The sequence below is a fragment of the Nomascus leucogenys genome, chromosome 18 (assembly GCF_006542625.1).
Source record: "Nomascus leucogenys isolate Asia chromosome 18, Asia_NLE_v1, whole genome shotgun sequence".
NCBI classification, from domain to species: Eukaryota; Metazoa; Chordata; class Mammalia; order Primates; family Hylobatidae; genus Nomascus; species Nomascus leucogenys.
Window position 1 is genome coordinate 61546532 of NC_044398.1, and position 16882 is coordinate 61563413.

The 16882-nt window shown below is 38.9% G+C and overlaps 1 protein-coding gene across 1 annotated transcript in view; it reads right to left on the reverse strand.

The window, feature by feature from the left end:
- The window catches only part of ZGRF1 (zinc finger GRF-type containing 1), a 101000-nt gene extending 84166 nt beyond the window's left edge, over positions 1 to 16834 (reverse strand). Inside the window, exons 1-5 of the mRNA XM_030798254.1 lie at positions 16807 to 16834; positions 13069 to 13155; positions 11869 to 11949; positions 3967 to 4026; positions 151 to 339 (exon numbers count right to left, since the gene is read on the reverse strand). Coding sequence (XP_030654114.1) covers positions 151 to 339; positions 3967 to 4026; positions 11869 to 11949; positions 13069 to 13089 — 351 coding nt within the window. The 5' untranslated portion in view covers positions 13090 to 13155; positions 16807 to 16834. The remainder of the gene's footprint in view (positions 1 to 150; positions 340 to 3966; positions 4027 to 11868; positions 11950 to 13068; positions 13156 to 16806) is intronic.
- Between the last annotated feature and the right edge of the window lie 48 nt (positions 16835 to 16882).

A 16882-nucleotide genomic window follows, 5' to 3' on the forward strand; every position in this document is an offset into this window, starting at 1 on the left:
ATTTTTCAAAGTAGGGTTTATTTCCTTTCTACCTAAGTATACTATGAAGTGCCCTTTGAATGTCAGAGTACAGTAACTTCCAAATTCACTACTTTTTGAGACAATTTTATAAATATATTTTGATGTATTATTTTCCACAGCAAAACTTACAGTAAACTTCCTTTTTAAGCCAGAGGGCTGACATCCAAGAGATCGGCCAGAGGATATAAATGTCCTTGAATTTAAGTCTGGTGCTTCTTTATTGACATTCTGCTTAACAACACCTATGGCTCCAGCAACTTTAACTTCTTCAACTGTGATTAAGTATCGATCACTTTCTAAGTCATCTCCAGGTTTCACCTGAAAGAATAAATGTCAAAATAACATACATCTAATTATTTGATTAGCTATGTATGTATTCCAGGATGCTCACTAGCACTAAGACACAATGGGTGTTCAATAAATAGGTGTTGAACGAATAAGTCAGTAATTAAAGTCTTCAATTATTTACTATTATGTACTCATTAATTATCAATAAGCACAAAAAAGGACAATAATATAATTTTAAAATTTCTCTAATTTGTTTATTCAACAACACATATTAGAGCTAGGTGTGGTAGCTCACACCTGTAATCGCAAGACTTTGGGAGACCAAGGCAAGAGGATTGATTGAGGCCAAGAGTATGAGACCAGCCTGGGCAAAATATTGAGATCCTGTCTCTACAAAAAATTTTTATTTTAAATTAGCACGGGCTGGATGGGATGGCTTATGCCTGTAATCCCAGCACTACGGACACCAAGAGAGGGGGATTGCTTGAAGCCAGGAGGTCAAGACCACCCTAGTCGACATAGCAAGACCCTGTCTCTACAAAAAACTTTTTAAAAGATCAGCCATGCATGGTGGCATGCACCTGTAGTCCCAGCTATTTGGGGGGATGAGGTGGGAGGATGATTTGAGACTAGGAGGTCAAGGCTGCAGTGAGCAGTTTTCACACCACTGCTCTCTAGCCTAGGTGACAGAGTGAGACCCTGTCTCAAAAAAAAAAAAAAAAAAAAAAATTAGCCAGGCGTGGTGGCATGTTCCTATAGTCTCAGCTACTCGAAAGGCTGAGGTGGAAGGATCCCTTGGGCCCAGGAGTTTGAGGCTGTAGTAAGCTATGATCACACTACCATACTCCAACCTGGATGACAGAGTGAGACAATGTCTCTAAAAACAAAATTAAATTAGTAAATAAATATTACGTACTGGGGACCTATATAAGGCCCCTTGTTACATGCTAGGGATACAAAGACAAACAAGAAAAAAATGCCCCCTCTCAAGCAGTTCACTTAGAATCCATACAACTAAGTGTAACTTTTCAAAAATTAGAGTTATTGCCAATTATATATCTTTAAATGAATAAGATACTCATAATTATCATAAATTAAACATTATTATAAATCATTACAGTTGCTTAATCATATTCCAAAAATGCATTTTAATCATGTTAATGAGCAAATGTAGTACTTGCCACCACCTCTGACTGCAGCATAAAAATAAGATTATCGCCAGACGCAGGATTACGCAGACCTGTAATCCCAGCACTTTGGGAGGCCGAGGTGGGCGGATCACCTGAGGTTGGCAGTTTGAGACCAGCCTGAATAACACAGTGAAACCCCGTCTCTACTAAAAATACAAAACAAATTAGCTGGGTGTGGTGGCGCATGCCTGTAATCCCAGCCACTCGGGAGGCTGAGACAGGAGAATCACTTGAACCCGGGAGGCAGAGGTTGTGGTGAGGTGAGATCGCGCCATTGCACTCTAGCCTGGGCAACAAGAGCGAAACTCCATCTCAAAAAAAAAAAAAAAAAAAAGTATCAGCCGAATTTGAAAATACACAAAATCTGTATCAGATTAATATTTTACTAATGAAATGATTTTTTTTTTTTTTTTTGAGATGGAGTTTCGCTCTTGTTGCCCAGTCTGGAGTGCAATAGCGCGATCTCGGCTCACCGAACCTCCACCTCCTGGGTTCAAGCAGTTCTCCTACCTCAGCCTCCCGAGCAGCTGGGATTGCAGGCATGCACCACCACGTCCAGCTAATTTTTTGTATTTTTAGTAGAGAAGGGGTTTCTCCATGTTGGTCAGGCTGGTCTTGAACTCCTCACCTCAGGTGATCCACCCGCCTCGGCCTCCCAAAGTGCTGGGATTACAGGTGTGAGCCACCACGCCCGGCCTGAAATGATTTTTAAGATGAAATAATAGTAGTTACCACCAATCAGACCATATACTAAGATACTGATTCTCCTAGACCCTTTTAAAAATATATAAAAGTACCATAACCACTACTGATGTCATGTAAAATTTCAAAATGAATACTATGGCCAAAAATCAACATCATCATCATCACAGTATGCATTTTAACACATTTAGAATCACTGTACTAGGCCAGGTGCGGTGGCTCATGCCTGTAATCCCAGCACTTTTGGAGGCCAAGGCACGTGGATCACTTGAGGTCAGGAGTTCAAGACCAGCCTGGCCAATATGGTGAAACCCCATCTCTACTAAAAATACAAAAAATTAGCTGGGCATGGTGGCACACGCCTGTAATCTCAGCTACTTGGGAGGCTGAGGAAGGAGAATCGCTTGAACCCAGGAGGCAGAGGCTGCAGTGAGCCGAGATTATGCCACCACACTCCAGCCTGGCCAACAGAGGGAGACTCCATCTCAAAAAAAAAAAAAAAAAAAAAAAAAAAAATCACTGTACTACTAAAACTGCTAGGCACTTTACAGAAATTATTTCTAACCTTCAGACCGACCCTGTAAAATCCGTCTGTGATCTACATTTTACAGCAGAGAAGTTAGACATAGAGAGTTTAGGTGGGCCAGGAAGTATTCAGAACTGGGAAATGAACCCAGAATGACCAACTTTAATATCCTAATTCTTCACTAAAATATGCCTTTAGTTCTCTTTCCATGCTTTTTCCTCTTTGAGAGGAAAAACACAAACTATGTATTTGAGAGAATACTTTATTTATGTATTTATTTTTAACTTTTAAGTTCAGGGGTACATGTGCAGGTTTGTTACATAAGTAAACCCGTGTCATGGCGGTTTATTATACAGATTATTTCATCACCCAAGTATTAAGTCTAGTACCCATTATTTTTCCTGATCCTCTTCCTCCTCCTACCCTCTCTCCGTCCTCCAGTAGGCCCCAGTGTCTGTTGTCCCCCTTTGTCCATGCATTCTCATCATTTAGCTCCCACTTACATGTGAGAACATGTAATATTTGGTTTTCTATGTTCCTGCATTAATTTGCTAAGGATAATGACCTCCACCTCCATCCATATTCCTGCAAAAGAACATGATCTCATTCTTTTTTATGGCTGTATAATATTTCATGGTGTATTTGTATCTCATTTTCTTTATCCAGTCTATCACTGATAGGCATTTAGGCTGATTCCATGTCTTCGCTATTATGAATAGTGCTACAATGAACATACACACACGTGTCTTTATGGCAGAACAACTTATATTCCTTTGGGTATATACCCAGTTATAGTACTCCTGGATTGAATGGTAGTTCTGTTTTTAGGTGAGAGAATATTATACTTAAATGAGAATATGTCACAAAAAATTTCCCACAGTAGACCTCTGCCTATGAAAAAATCATGTAGTAGAATTAGACTCTAGAATCACCTCCTGGGATCAAATCTCAGCCTTCCTACCACTGTAACTCTATGAACATGAGCAAGTTATTTAACCTTTCTGCACTGCACTCCTAATCTATAAAAATCAGGTTTTTTTTTAGATTATAAAACATCAGTTGTAGAGATTAAAGGAAACAATATCTAAAAGGTTTTAGCACAAAGTCTAGCTATAATGTTCAACAAATACTAACTATATTAGTATTAATATTATGACTACACTAACAATATTCATAAAGGAGGTATTTAAAGAGATTTTTAAATAATAACTTAAAAATAAGATAAATGCACTAAAATACCTCAAGGCATTTAAGAAACAGACTCTCCAAACATGCTCCTTTGTCATCAAATAAAATTGCCTGTATGAAAACAAAATAAATGTTAAAAAGGAACAACACAATTATGCTTTTCTTAAACTTCTTCAAGAGGAAATAAGTTATTGTTATATAAGTAATCATATAATGAAAGGATTACATTTGTTGAACTTGGATTTGAAAATGCATCCATTTTGAATGTTTACTATGCATCAGTCTGTATAAGAGAGTAAAGACATTCATAAAAGAAATTCGGGCAACCCGCTCGGGTCCCCTTCCACGCTGTGGAAGCTTTGTTCTTTTGCTCTTTGCAATAAATCTTGCTGCTGCTCAAAAAAAAAAAAAAAAAAGAAATTCAAGAACTTAATTCCTAGCAGGAGGATATTAGAATGAAACTGGGAAGAGGCTGGGCATGCTGGCTCACGCCTGTAATCCCAACACTTTGGGAGGCCGAAGCAGGTGGATCACCTGAGGTCAGGAGTTCCAGACCAGCCTGACCAACATGGCAAAACCCCGTCTCTACTAAAAATACAAGCTGAGGCAGGAGAATTGCTTGAACCCAGGTGACAGGGGTTGCAGTGAGCCGAGATCGCGCCACTGCATTCCAGCCTAGCCAACAGAGCGAGACTCCAACTCAATTTAAAAAAAAAAAAAAATTGGGAAGAAATTATAACTGAAACACATTAAAGGGGACAAACAGGAGACAAGATCATTTTAAGAGATTATTGCAATGGGATGGTATACAGGATAAAGGAGATGATTAGCACTTAAAATAAGATATTGACATTCGGGAGGATAAGACAATTATTTATGAGGTATAATGAATAAAACTTGTTAAATATGAGGGATAAGGGGAGAAAAAAGGATGCTAAGGTGATTACCATTTTCTAGCTTTTCCCTTATGTCTGTAGCCCTTTTTCATAGCAATTTTTCCACTAGCCCCTTTAATATTGGTGTTTCCATCAGTTTGGAAAACAGTTTGGCAATTCCTTGAAAGATTAAACATAAAGTTCCCACAAGACCCAGCAATTCCACTCCTAGATATATACCCAAGAGAAATAAACACATATGTCTATACAAAAACTTGCACATTAATGCTCATAGCAGCATTATTCATAATAGCCAAAAACTTAAAGTAACCCAAATGTATATCAACATATATCTGTATTATGAATGGATAAATAAAACATGACATATTGGGCTCGGTACACGGCTCGTGGTGTAATCCCAGCTACTCCAGGTACTCTGCAGGCTGAGACGCAAGGATTATCTGAGACCAGAAGTTCAAGATCAATCCAGGGAACGAAGCAAGACTCTATCTCTAAAAAATTTTTGTTATTAGCCAGACATGGTGGTGCAAGCCTAAGTAGTCACAACTACTTCGGAAGCTAAGGTAGAAGGATTGTTTGAGCCTAAGAGTTTGAGGCTACAGTGAACTATGATTGCACCACTGCAATCCAGCCTGGGCGACACAGCAAGACCCTGTCTATTTAAAAAAAGAAAATCATGCCAGGCACGGTGGCTCACACCTGTAATCCCAGCACTTTGGGAGGCTGAGGCGGGCAGATCACCTGAGGTCAGGAGTTTGAGACCAGCTTGACCAACACAGAGAAACCCCGTCTCTGCTAAAAATACAAAATTAGCCAGCCTTGGTTGCACATGCCTGTAATCCCAGCTACTCAGGAGGCTGAGGCAGGAGAATCACTTGAACCGGGGAGGTGGATGTTGTGGTGAGCTGAGATCACGCCATTGCACTCCAGCCTGGGCAACAAGAGCGAAACTCCGTCTCAAAAAAAAAGTTATATGGCAATAAAAAATAAAATATATATGAAGATACATGCTTCAACATGGAATAACCCTGAAAATATTATGCTAAATAAGACTTACTCACAAAAGACTACTTATTATATAATTTCATTGATGCAAAACGTCCAGAATAGGTAAATCTATAGAGACAGTAAGTAGATTTGTGTTTGCGTAGGGCTGGGGGCTGTGTACTGAGTAGTAACTGCCAATGAATATGAGATTTCTTTTGGTGGTGACAAAAATATGCCAAATTTAAATTGTGATAATGGTTGCAAAACTGTGAAAATACTAAAAATCACTGAATGGGTGAATCGAAAAGGGTGTGAAGTGTGAATTATATCTCAATGAAGCTGTTAAAAAAAATGGTATTCTTGTCCCTCTATTCTTTTAATTTGATACACCCTCCCTGAGTACTATCATCCATATAAATCAGATCATGCTATGCTCCTGCTCAAATCATTCCCATTTCTCTACAGCTCCTAAGAATAACAAAAGTTCTTTCCATAGCCAGTGAGGCTTATATAATCCCCTTTATCTCCATTCTCGCCCTTGCTCACTCCATTCCAACCACACAAATGTCCTTGTTATTGCCTTTCACTAGACATACATATGCATTTAATTTAGTGGTCTGTCTCCTCCATGTTATTTCCACGAAGTCAGGGATTTATTTGTTTTGCTCCCTGCTGTATTTCTTAGAACAGTGTGTAACTCACTCGGATGCTCAAAAAATATTTGTTGAACAAATGAATCCACTCCAATAGTTTCAAATACCATCTAAAAGCCAAAGACTTCCAATCTATACTAGTAGTCAGGAACTCCTTCCAGAGGTCTGGGTCTTTACAGCTAATTACATGAGTGTTTCTATGATACTTCAAATTTATTTATTTATTTTAATTTTTTTTTTCTTTTTTTGAGACTGAGTCTTGCTCTATCGCCCAAGCTAGAGTGCAGTGGCATGATCTCAGATCACTGCAACCTCCACCTCCCAGATTCAAGCGATTCTCAGGCCTCAATCTCTTGAGTAGCTGGAATTACAGGCACCCGCTACCATGCCTGGCTAATTTTTATATTTTTAGTAGAGACGGGGTTTCACCACGTTAACCAGGCTGGCCTGGTCTCAAACTCCTGACCTCAAGAGATCTGCCCACCTCGGCCTCCCAAAGTACTAGGATTACAGGCATGAGCCACCGCGCCCAGCCTCAAATTTACTATGTTCAGAATGGAACTAAAAATCTTGATTGTTTCCATTCACTTATTTTTCTTTTTGAAATATTTCATTTTGGGAAATAAATACACAAACCTAAAGTCATTCTGGATCCTCCTCTCACCTTCTATATCCAAGATCTAAGAGGCTATGCTTTCATAATTTCTCTATAATCATTCTTTTTCTCTATTGCCATTGCTAATGCCTGCTTGGTCAGACCTCCATTACTTTTTGTCTAGATTATTCTACAGCCTCTACTATAAGTCTCTGAAATCCAATCTTTCATCCTACACAACTTTTACACTGCTGCCAAACCAATCTTTCTAAAATACAAATATGGCTGGGCACGGTGGCTCACGTCTGTAATCCCAGCACTTTAATAGGCCGAGGCAGGTGGATCATCTGAGGTCGGGAGTTTGAGACCAACCTGGCCAACATGGTGAAATCCGTCTCTACCAAAAATACAAAAATTAGCCAGGTGTGGTGGCACATGCTTGTAATCCCAGCTACTCAGAAGGCTGAGGCCCAAGAATCACTGTGTCCAGGAGGCAGAGGCTGTAGTGAGCCAAGATTGTGCCACTGCACTCCAGCCTGTGACAGAGCAACACTTCGTCTCAAAAAAATAAAATAAAATACAAATATGATATGTCACTCTTCTCATAATTCTTCATTAGCTCCTAGGGCTCAGCATACAAAATTCTTCATGACATGCTTCCTGTCTACCACTTTAGCTTTATACTGCATCATTTCCCAATATGGGGCCTTCATTTCAGCTATATTTAAATGCTTATAGTTTCCCACATTTCGTATCATTTCATACATTCATGTTGTTGGGACTAGGATACAATCTTCAGCTCCCTTCCCCCTAACTTGGCAATTTTGTTTACAAAACATAACAAAAAATATATATATATGCTTCATCTGGAAAGACTTCTCTGAACCAGAGACAGATCTAAATGTCTCTACCTTGTAATCTCATAGAATCCTAAACAAACATATTATGATCCTTATGCCCTTAGTCAAAAATTAGATAAAAGTCCCTTGAAGACAAGAATTATAATAACAAACTACCATTCATTGTGTGCTCAGGATGTGGCAGGTACTTTGTTAAGGTCTTTACGTGTTTCTTATTTTAATCCTTAAGACAACTTTATGAAGCATCATTTTCCCCATTTTACAAAGAAAGAACAGAGGCACTGAGAGTACTCCCCCAAAATTATACATCTAATAAGCAAAGAGCCAGAATTGAAACTGAGGTCTACTTGACATTTGATGCTAACTGCTCTTCTACTCTGCATCCACCTATCTTATTTGACTTTTCCACTGTCTACCAGTAATGTTTGTTGGTTGATGACTTATTCAGTGGAAGATGAATAACTTTGACAGAATTTAGATAGAGAAAAGGCATAACTAGCAAGAGAAGAATATAAGCAATAGCCTGCATCTAAGATTGAGGGCGTTATTTAGGAAACAATGAGATAATTAACTTGCCTGGAACACAGAAACTTTCAGGGACTAACTTGAATTTATCTTGTTTTCCTATAACCTACTTGTGTGAGATATATAATGGGCACTCAACAAATGTATGCTATAGTTGAAGATAAAGTTGGATAATAGCACTAGCATGACCATAATAATTTGGAACCAAAAGACAACAAAAAGGATATGCAGAATCCAATCAGATGGCTTTTAAATATCTACAAGATTTTAAAGACACTGGATCTAAGAAAAAGGCAGAATATAAAAGAAAAAGTTATATAGAATAGCATCAGACACTGAATGAATTAGTTTGCGTATTTAAAAAAACATACGGATATGCAAAGACCTGAATATTCATCTATTTAAATTAGAAGAATTAATCACATGACTTGAACATAGCGGTATCAACTATGAGACCACCACCTTTAAAGAGCATAGAATTGGAGATCCTGTTGTTACTACAATTAAACACAAGGTTCGACACATCCCTTGGTGATGGTGTTCAGGTTATCCTGATTATCTATAGCCCTGGGTCTCAAATTTCAATCCAAAATCTTATTAGCAGCCTCAGTTCATTGATATGATAACTCCAGTTTACTTGGGTAACAAGTTTTTTACTCAACGTGAAAGTACCTTGTAACTCCTGAAACATTTAGAACTGGATATAGACATAATGAAGTAATTCAAACCAAAAATATTAACTTTTGAATTATGATCATGAATAGATTTTAGTTATTGGCCAATTTGACATTAGGTAATCCGATATTTAAAATATTTGAGCCAGGCACGGTGGCTTATGCCTGTAATCCCAATACTTTGTGAGGCCAAGGCGGGCAGATGGCTTCAGCTCAGGAGTCTGAGACCAGCCTGGCCAACATGGTGAAACCCCATCTCTACTAAAAACACAAAAATTAGCCGGGCATGGTGGTGGGCACTTGTAATCCCAGCTACTCAGGAGGCTGAGGCAGGAGAATCACTTGAACCTTGGATGCAGAGGTTGTAGTGAGCCAAGACTGTGCCACTGCACTCCAGCCTGGGCAACAGAGCAAGACTCTGTCTAAAAAAAGAAAAAAAAAAAAGCACTTAGTTTTTTCAACTTAAGTTGCTTGAACATTAAGCTAAAACCTTACAGAAAGTAACTGTTTAACTTAACTAGGTTTACAAATTTAATAGGATTACATAAATTGAACTTGAAGGCTTAAGGCAAAATTTAAAAAATTTGCTGTTTTAACAAATTAAATATTAAGAAATAGTAGGGCCAGGTGCAGTGGCTCAGGCCAGGCGCAGTGGCTCACGCCTGTAATCCCAGCACTTTGGGAAGCTGAGGCGGGTGGATCACCTGAGCTCTGGAGTTCGAGACTGGCCAGACCAACATGGAGAAACCCCCATCTCTACTAAAAACACAAAATTAGCCAGGTGTAGTGGCACATGCCTATAATCCCAGCTACTTGGGAGGCTGAGGCAGGAGAATCGCTTGAACCTGGGAGGTGGTGGTGGAGGTGGAGGTTGAGGTGAGCCGAGATTGCACCATTGCACTCCAGCCTGGGCAACAAGAGCAAAACTCAATCTCAAAAACAAAACAAAACAAAACAAAAGAAATAGTAGATAGCTTTTTCTCTACTAAAAAGCTTCCCTCAGTGATAACGTCACAATGACAGATAAGTAAAATAAGAACAGAATATGGGCCAGGCACAGTGGCTCACACCTGTAATCCCAGCACTTTGGGAGGCCTAGGCAGGTGGATTACCTGAAGTCAGGAGTTCAAGACCAGCCTGACCAACATGGTGAAACTCTGTGTCTATTAAAAATACAAAAAGTAGCTGAGCATGGTTGCAAGTGCCTGTAATCTCAACTACTCAGGAGGCTGAGGCAGGAGAATCACCTGACTCTGGGAGGCAGAGGCTTCAGTGAGCCGAGATCGCACCACTGCACCCCAGCCTGGGCGACAAGAGCAAAAATCCATCTCAAAAAAAAAAAAAAAAAAAACAGAATATGGTTATCTTTAATTGCTAGACTGAGGAGTAGGGGCTTCATTCAGGAGGCCACAGACATTGTCAATGTGTCCTATATAGAATTAGTGACTCAACTGTAATAAAGTTCTTTTTTAAAATTAGTAATATTTGGATCACCTGAGGTCAGGAGTTCAAGACCAGCCTGACCAACATGGCAAAACCCCATCTCTACTAAAAATACAAAAAATTAGCCGGGCGTAGAGGTGGCACCTGTAGTCCCAGCTACTTGGGGGACTGAGGCAGAACTGCTTGAACGTGGGAGGCGGAGGCTGCAGTGAGCCGAGATCATGCCACTGTACTCGAACCTGGGCAACAGAGTGAGATTCTGGCAAAAAAAAAAAAAAAAAAAAAAAAAAATAGAGACACAGTAGAATGGAGAATGGTTAGGACATGGGCCCTGGGGACAAAAAGCCTAGGTTCATATGTGGCTCCTCCACCTTCCAGCTTTGATCCTTGGGCAAGCTACTCCATCTCTCTGTACCCCAGTTTCATCTTTGGTAAAATAAAGATTAAAAGAATACCTAACTAGTAGGAGAGTTATGCAGACTAAGTAAGTTGATACTTTTAAAGCATTATGCCTAGCATATAATAAGCAGTTTATAACTTTTTTAAAACTTTTTTATTTACTTTTTTTTTTTTGTAGAGACAGAGTCTTGCTTTGCTGCCCAGGCTGGTCTAGAACTCCAGGTTTCAAGCAATCTTCCTGCCTCAGCCTCCCAACGTGGTGGGATTACAGGTATGAGCCATGATGCCTGGCCTTATCATTTATGTTAGGAGCATTCCAATTCCACTCTTGGAGTTATTTTAAAAACACACAAAAAATTATTATTAACAATAGTCACTCAGCCGGGAGCAGTGGCTCACTCTTGTAATCCCAGCACTTTGGGAGGCTGAGGCAGGCAGATCACCTGAGGTCAGGAGTTCGAGACCAGCCTGGGCAACATGGTGAAACGCCGTCTCTACTAAAAATACAAAAAAATTAGTCAGGCGTGGTGTCGGGTACATGTAGTCCCAGCTACTTGGGAGGCTGAGGCAGGAGAATCGTTTGAACCCAGGGGGCAGAGCTTGCAGTGAGCCGAGATCGTGCCACTGCACTCCAGCCTGGATGACAGAGTAAGACTCTGTCTCAAAAAAAATAAAAATAAATAACAATAGTTACTGTATTGTGCTACTGGATAACAGATCTTATTCATTCTATCTATTAATGAACTATTTTTATAACGCACAAATTAACCACTGTGATATGGGGATCAATTGAAAATCTGTTTTCATATCATTTCAGTGTATGGTTATATCTGACATTTTATCATGTACGGTTTTTTAAATATTCAATCAAAAATCGAGAACCTTGCTCTTGCACCCTGTAGTCAACTGCTTTGTACTCACTTTGTTTCCTAAGTGAGTGATCTTCAGAATTCCATCTTGCCACACTTTTGACTTCTTCATCTTTTGATGAGTATATAGGACCTTATTTCCAAAAATACGAAATAAATGGTTTCCATTTATATATATTTAATGTTACATATTTTATATATCCTTCCTACATACAAAATATATTTAAGGCACCTTTCATCAAAAAAAGGCACATACACCCATATCAATTTTTTAAATTTTAAAAACAAAAGCACAGATAGCATAACAATAACATTAAACATTAATTAAATGAAATTAAAAAGGGAAGGAAAGGAGAGAGAGAAGGAGAGGGAGGGAATAGGGGAGGAAATGGCAGGGGAAGGAAGAAAGGAGAGGAGAAATCTAAGGAAGAAACAAAAAAGATAAATGAGCATTGAAAGTAATTTGAGCTCCCCAGTCATCAGTGGGAAGGGAAAAAAATTACTGGATTACACAGTACTAATAATCTGTGCAGTTCTCAAAGTTTGGTCCAGAGACTCCTGGAGGTCTCCAAGACCTTTACAAGTATCTGTGAGGTCAAAACTATTTTCATGATGCTGTCTTTTCATCCTCACTCCTTCAGGGGTGCAGAATGAAGTTTCCCAGGATTATGTATATGCAATATTGTAAGATTCAATTGCAACCTGAATGTGGAAGAAACAAATATGAGAATCCAGTTGTCTTCCATTAAGCCAAATCATAAATACTTTTTACATTTCTGCTTTAACTTCAGTATGAAAAACATCAATAGACGTAAGACCCTATATACACAAGTTAGTTGGGGTCAATAATTTTCTAAAGTGTTAAAGAGTCCCGAGACCAAATAGTGTGAGAACCGCTGATCTATACAGAAGAGGCGTGCCAGTTCTTCAAGAGAAAGAAATTGTTTCCCTGTCTCACACTTTCAAAGATTATGTTACAAAGGACTTTGTCTAATACTTGATCTTAGCCAAAAGGCTGAAAAGTGATGATTTTGTGTAACAAATATGAATAGTAGGTAACAGATCCTAATGCTAAAAAAGGTATGCATTGTTTATTCGAAATTCAAATTTAACTGAGTAGCCTGTTTTTTGTTTTGTTTTTGCTAAATCTGGCAACACAGCAAGACGTTTGTGAAATGCCTTTAAAAGAAAGAAGGAAGAAAGGGAAAGAGGAAGGGAATTTCACCAAATTGTGAAAAATGGTAAAACTTACAATAAATTCTTGGCTTTCCATTATTTCTTCTGAAGTTATAAACCAGCTGGGTCCAGAAAATAGGAAATATTCAACTATTTATACCACCTAAAATTAAAAATGACATAAAATTTCAACCCTGATTTTTAAAAAATATCAAATATAATTTTTCTCAATAAACTCCTGACCACAGACATGAATCAAAGAGTTCCAAGATTGCCTAACTACCAAGGGAAACAGAGGTGTAATTATCTGTCACTGAGGACACAGTAAAAGTGATACTATGCTGTGAAACAAGAATTTTTTCACAAGCAAAGAAAAAACTAAGTAAAACACATAAACTAATTTGTAATCTGCAAACATTTTTCCAGATGCATAATATGTATCAGAAAACACGAATTTGTCCTCCACATGTTTGGTTCCCTATAGCCCAAATTCAATTTTTAAAGTTTTCTGAATTGCTACAGTCACCACAAGATGGCCCCCTGTGTTTTAAATTTTTCCTTTCATCTCTTAGCATCAATACACCACAGTATCTAGGACCAATTATATAGTACCTCTGCAAGGAAAAATCTTTCCAACACTGATGCAACAGTTACTGTAGTTGTTATGCTATTGAATAAAACTGTTTTTGTGGGCAAATTTGGAAATCTAAAATCACTGATGGTGATCAGTGAAGAAGTAAACAGAAATGCCAAAGAAACATACTTTCTTTTTTTTCCCCTAAGGTGGTTCTAAAGATGTGACCCCTGGACCAACAGCATCATCTGGGAACTAGTAAGAAATGATCTATTAACTCAGAAAGTCTGGGGTTGGGGGCCCAGCAGTCTGTGTTTTAAGAAGCCCTCCAAATGCTGCTGATGGACACTCAAGTTTGAGAATACAGACCTGAAAGACCTAGAAGGATTCAATAAAGCTGTAATTTGTGATTTGAGTTCAGTCCCTCTTTTACACATATAAAATATGCCACTTACATATTATTTATAAGTTACATATATTTATTCAGTACTTACTATTGTGCCAGATATTACGCTAAAGTATTTAAATGGAAACTCTATCCTCCATCTCAAGGAATTTCAGTATGGCGGGGTGATAAACAGTAATTTTAATAAAATAAGGCAGGAATAAGCACAGGAGGGGCACCCAGCTTGGTGTGGATCATCAAACAAGTCTTATTCAAGGAAGTAAAGTCTAAGCTGTAAGCTGAAATAACTATTAGTCAAGGGAAGGCCAGTGAAGGTCTTCCCAAACAAGAACTGCAGGCCGGGCACGTTGGCTCCCAGCACCTGTCATCCCAGCACTTTGGGAGGCCGAGACAGGCAGATCACCTGAGGTCAGGAGTTCGAGACCAGCCTGGCCAACATGGTGAAATCCCCATCTCTACTAAAAATACAAAATTAGCCAGGTGTGGTGGTGCGTGCCTATAATCCCAGCTACTTGGGAGGCTGAGGCAGAAGAATCACTTGAACCCAGGAGGCGGAGGCTGCAGTGAGCCGAGATCATGCCACTGCACCCCAGCCTGGGCGACAAGAGCAAAACTCAGTCTCAAAAAAAAAAATAAAAGGGCGGGGAGGGCGGGGTGGTGAAGTGCAAGAAAGTGACTGGCATCTTCCCTTGACTAATCAAGGTGGTCTGGAGAAACAATAGGTAAGGGATATGCAAATGAGATATGCATACTTGCTTCCTGACACAGGTCACAGGACAGAAACCAAACCTACAGAAGGATTGCCTTTCAGAAATATAACTCCTGGCTGGGTGTGGTGCCTCACGCCTGTAATCCCAGCACTTTGGGAGGCCATGGCGGGTGGATCATGAGGTCAAGCGCTTGAGACCAGCCTGGCCAACATGGTGAAACCCCGTCTCTACTAAAAATACAAAAATTAGCTGGGCATGCTGGCATGCGCCTGTAGTCCCAGCTACTCAGGAGGCTGAGGCAGGAGAATTGCTTGAACCCGGGAAGCGGAGGTTGCAGTAAGCAGAGATCACGCCACTGCACTCCAGCCTGGGCAACAAAGCGAGACTCCATCTCAAAAAAAAAAAAAAAAAAAACAACTTCCACATCCTATCTCCCTCCCCTCCAGCGTACATAAATTGCTGATGCCTAAGAATGCCAAGAAGATAATAGAGAGATCAAGAAAAACACTCCTGGGCTAGATATGCTGTGTACATAGATGAGAATACATGGTACAGACACAGTGCTGGGCATGTGGCAGTTACTAATATCAGATCTGTTTAATAGCTACCATTTATTCAGTGCTACCATATGCTAGAGACTGTTAAATGCTTTATTTGGAGGTTTTGTTTTTGTTTGCTTTTTAACTTTTCTTTTTCTTTTATAGAGACAGGGTCTCACTCTGTCACCTGGGCTGGAGTGCAGTGTTGCAATCATAGCTCGCTGCGGCCTCAAACTCCTGGGCTCAAGCAATCCTCCCAGCCTCCCAAAGTGCTATATTATAAACTACATTATATACATTATATTATGTTAATTATATACATTATAATTATTATGTAATTATATAACTATATTACTGTATTATATAATATATAATTATATGATTATTGTGTGTAATTATACATAACTATTTATTTATTACATACTATGTATCAGGCAGGAATTGGACGAGATACTTTACATATAGTATTTATCAGTCTCATAATCCTGAAGAATAAGTATTATTACAATTTACAGATTAGGAACCCAGTATTTACTAATTTAGGATTACTTATATGCTATTTCGCAATTGCAAGATAAATTCTCCATTATTTTCCTAAATTGAGATATTACTTCTGGAATGTACAGTTTAAAAAGAACTGAGAAGACTGAAACTCTTAAAGGATGGTTAAATTCGATTGTAGGAGAAAACCTCAAAAAAAAAGCTAACTGGATCTTTTAAAATTTAGAAGAGCTCTAATACTTATTCATAGAAAGTCAACACCCTTTCTTATCTTAGCATTAATCAGAAAAAATTATTTTAGACAACAGCATCATATATATTTAAGTGAGATGCAAAGATAAAAGAGTTTTTTCCAAGTGTTCATCTGTCCACGTCTACCAGACAATTTACCTGTTGACCGACTTCTAACAGGTGAAAGATTAATCTCCAAAGAAGTTTTTAAAGACCCCAGATGTTCTGTGATAATTATATACATACATACATACACACAGATATACGTACATACACACATATATATACATATACATTGTGCTACTATATGTACAGACACAATATATATATACATAAAACTCGGTGTTCTCAGTAAAGTATGAGCCATTATTCATTTAATTACAAGATATTTTTCCTTTTGTTTTTAAACAAGGAGTATTTTTTGAACCTAAACCTGAATCTCTAAATAGTTTGGATAACAAAGTTTTGGAATCACGAACTCAACATTGTTAAGAAACCATCCAGTCCAAATAAACAAAGGAAACCCATATCTCATTTGCCAAGATTCTAATAACCATAATCCTGTGTCACCAAATGACAATGGAGACTTGATCCTTTCTCAGTCCTAAATACGAACAGCAAAGCCCTCTTTGGTCCTCATACGTACTCGAAATTGCAAAGCAGGGCCTGGGAAAAACAGTGGAGAGGCACCACTTACTACAAGCAGTCCGAGTAGCTGTGACTGCGACCAACCCAATCCTGGTTCCAAACAGCATCCTTCCCGGTTCTCTTCTTACGGAGCAGAGTCTTTCGTCCCTTCGCCCCAAATCGCTCAAGTCATTCCTAGGAAATCCCGAGAAACACTTCACCTCACCTGTCAAATTGCACAAAATCCACTTTCGAATTTCTCCCGCGAAAGAATGTGACGTCATTAACGCGGGACCTCACCA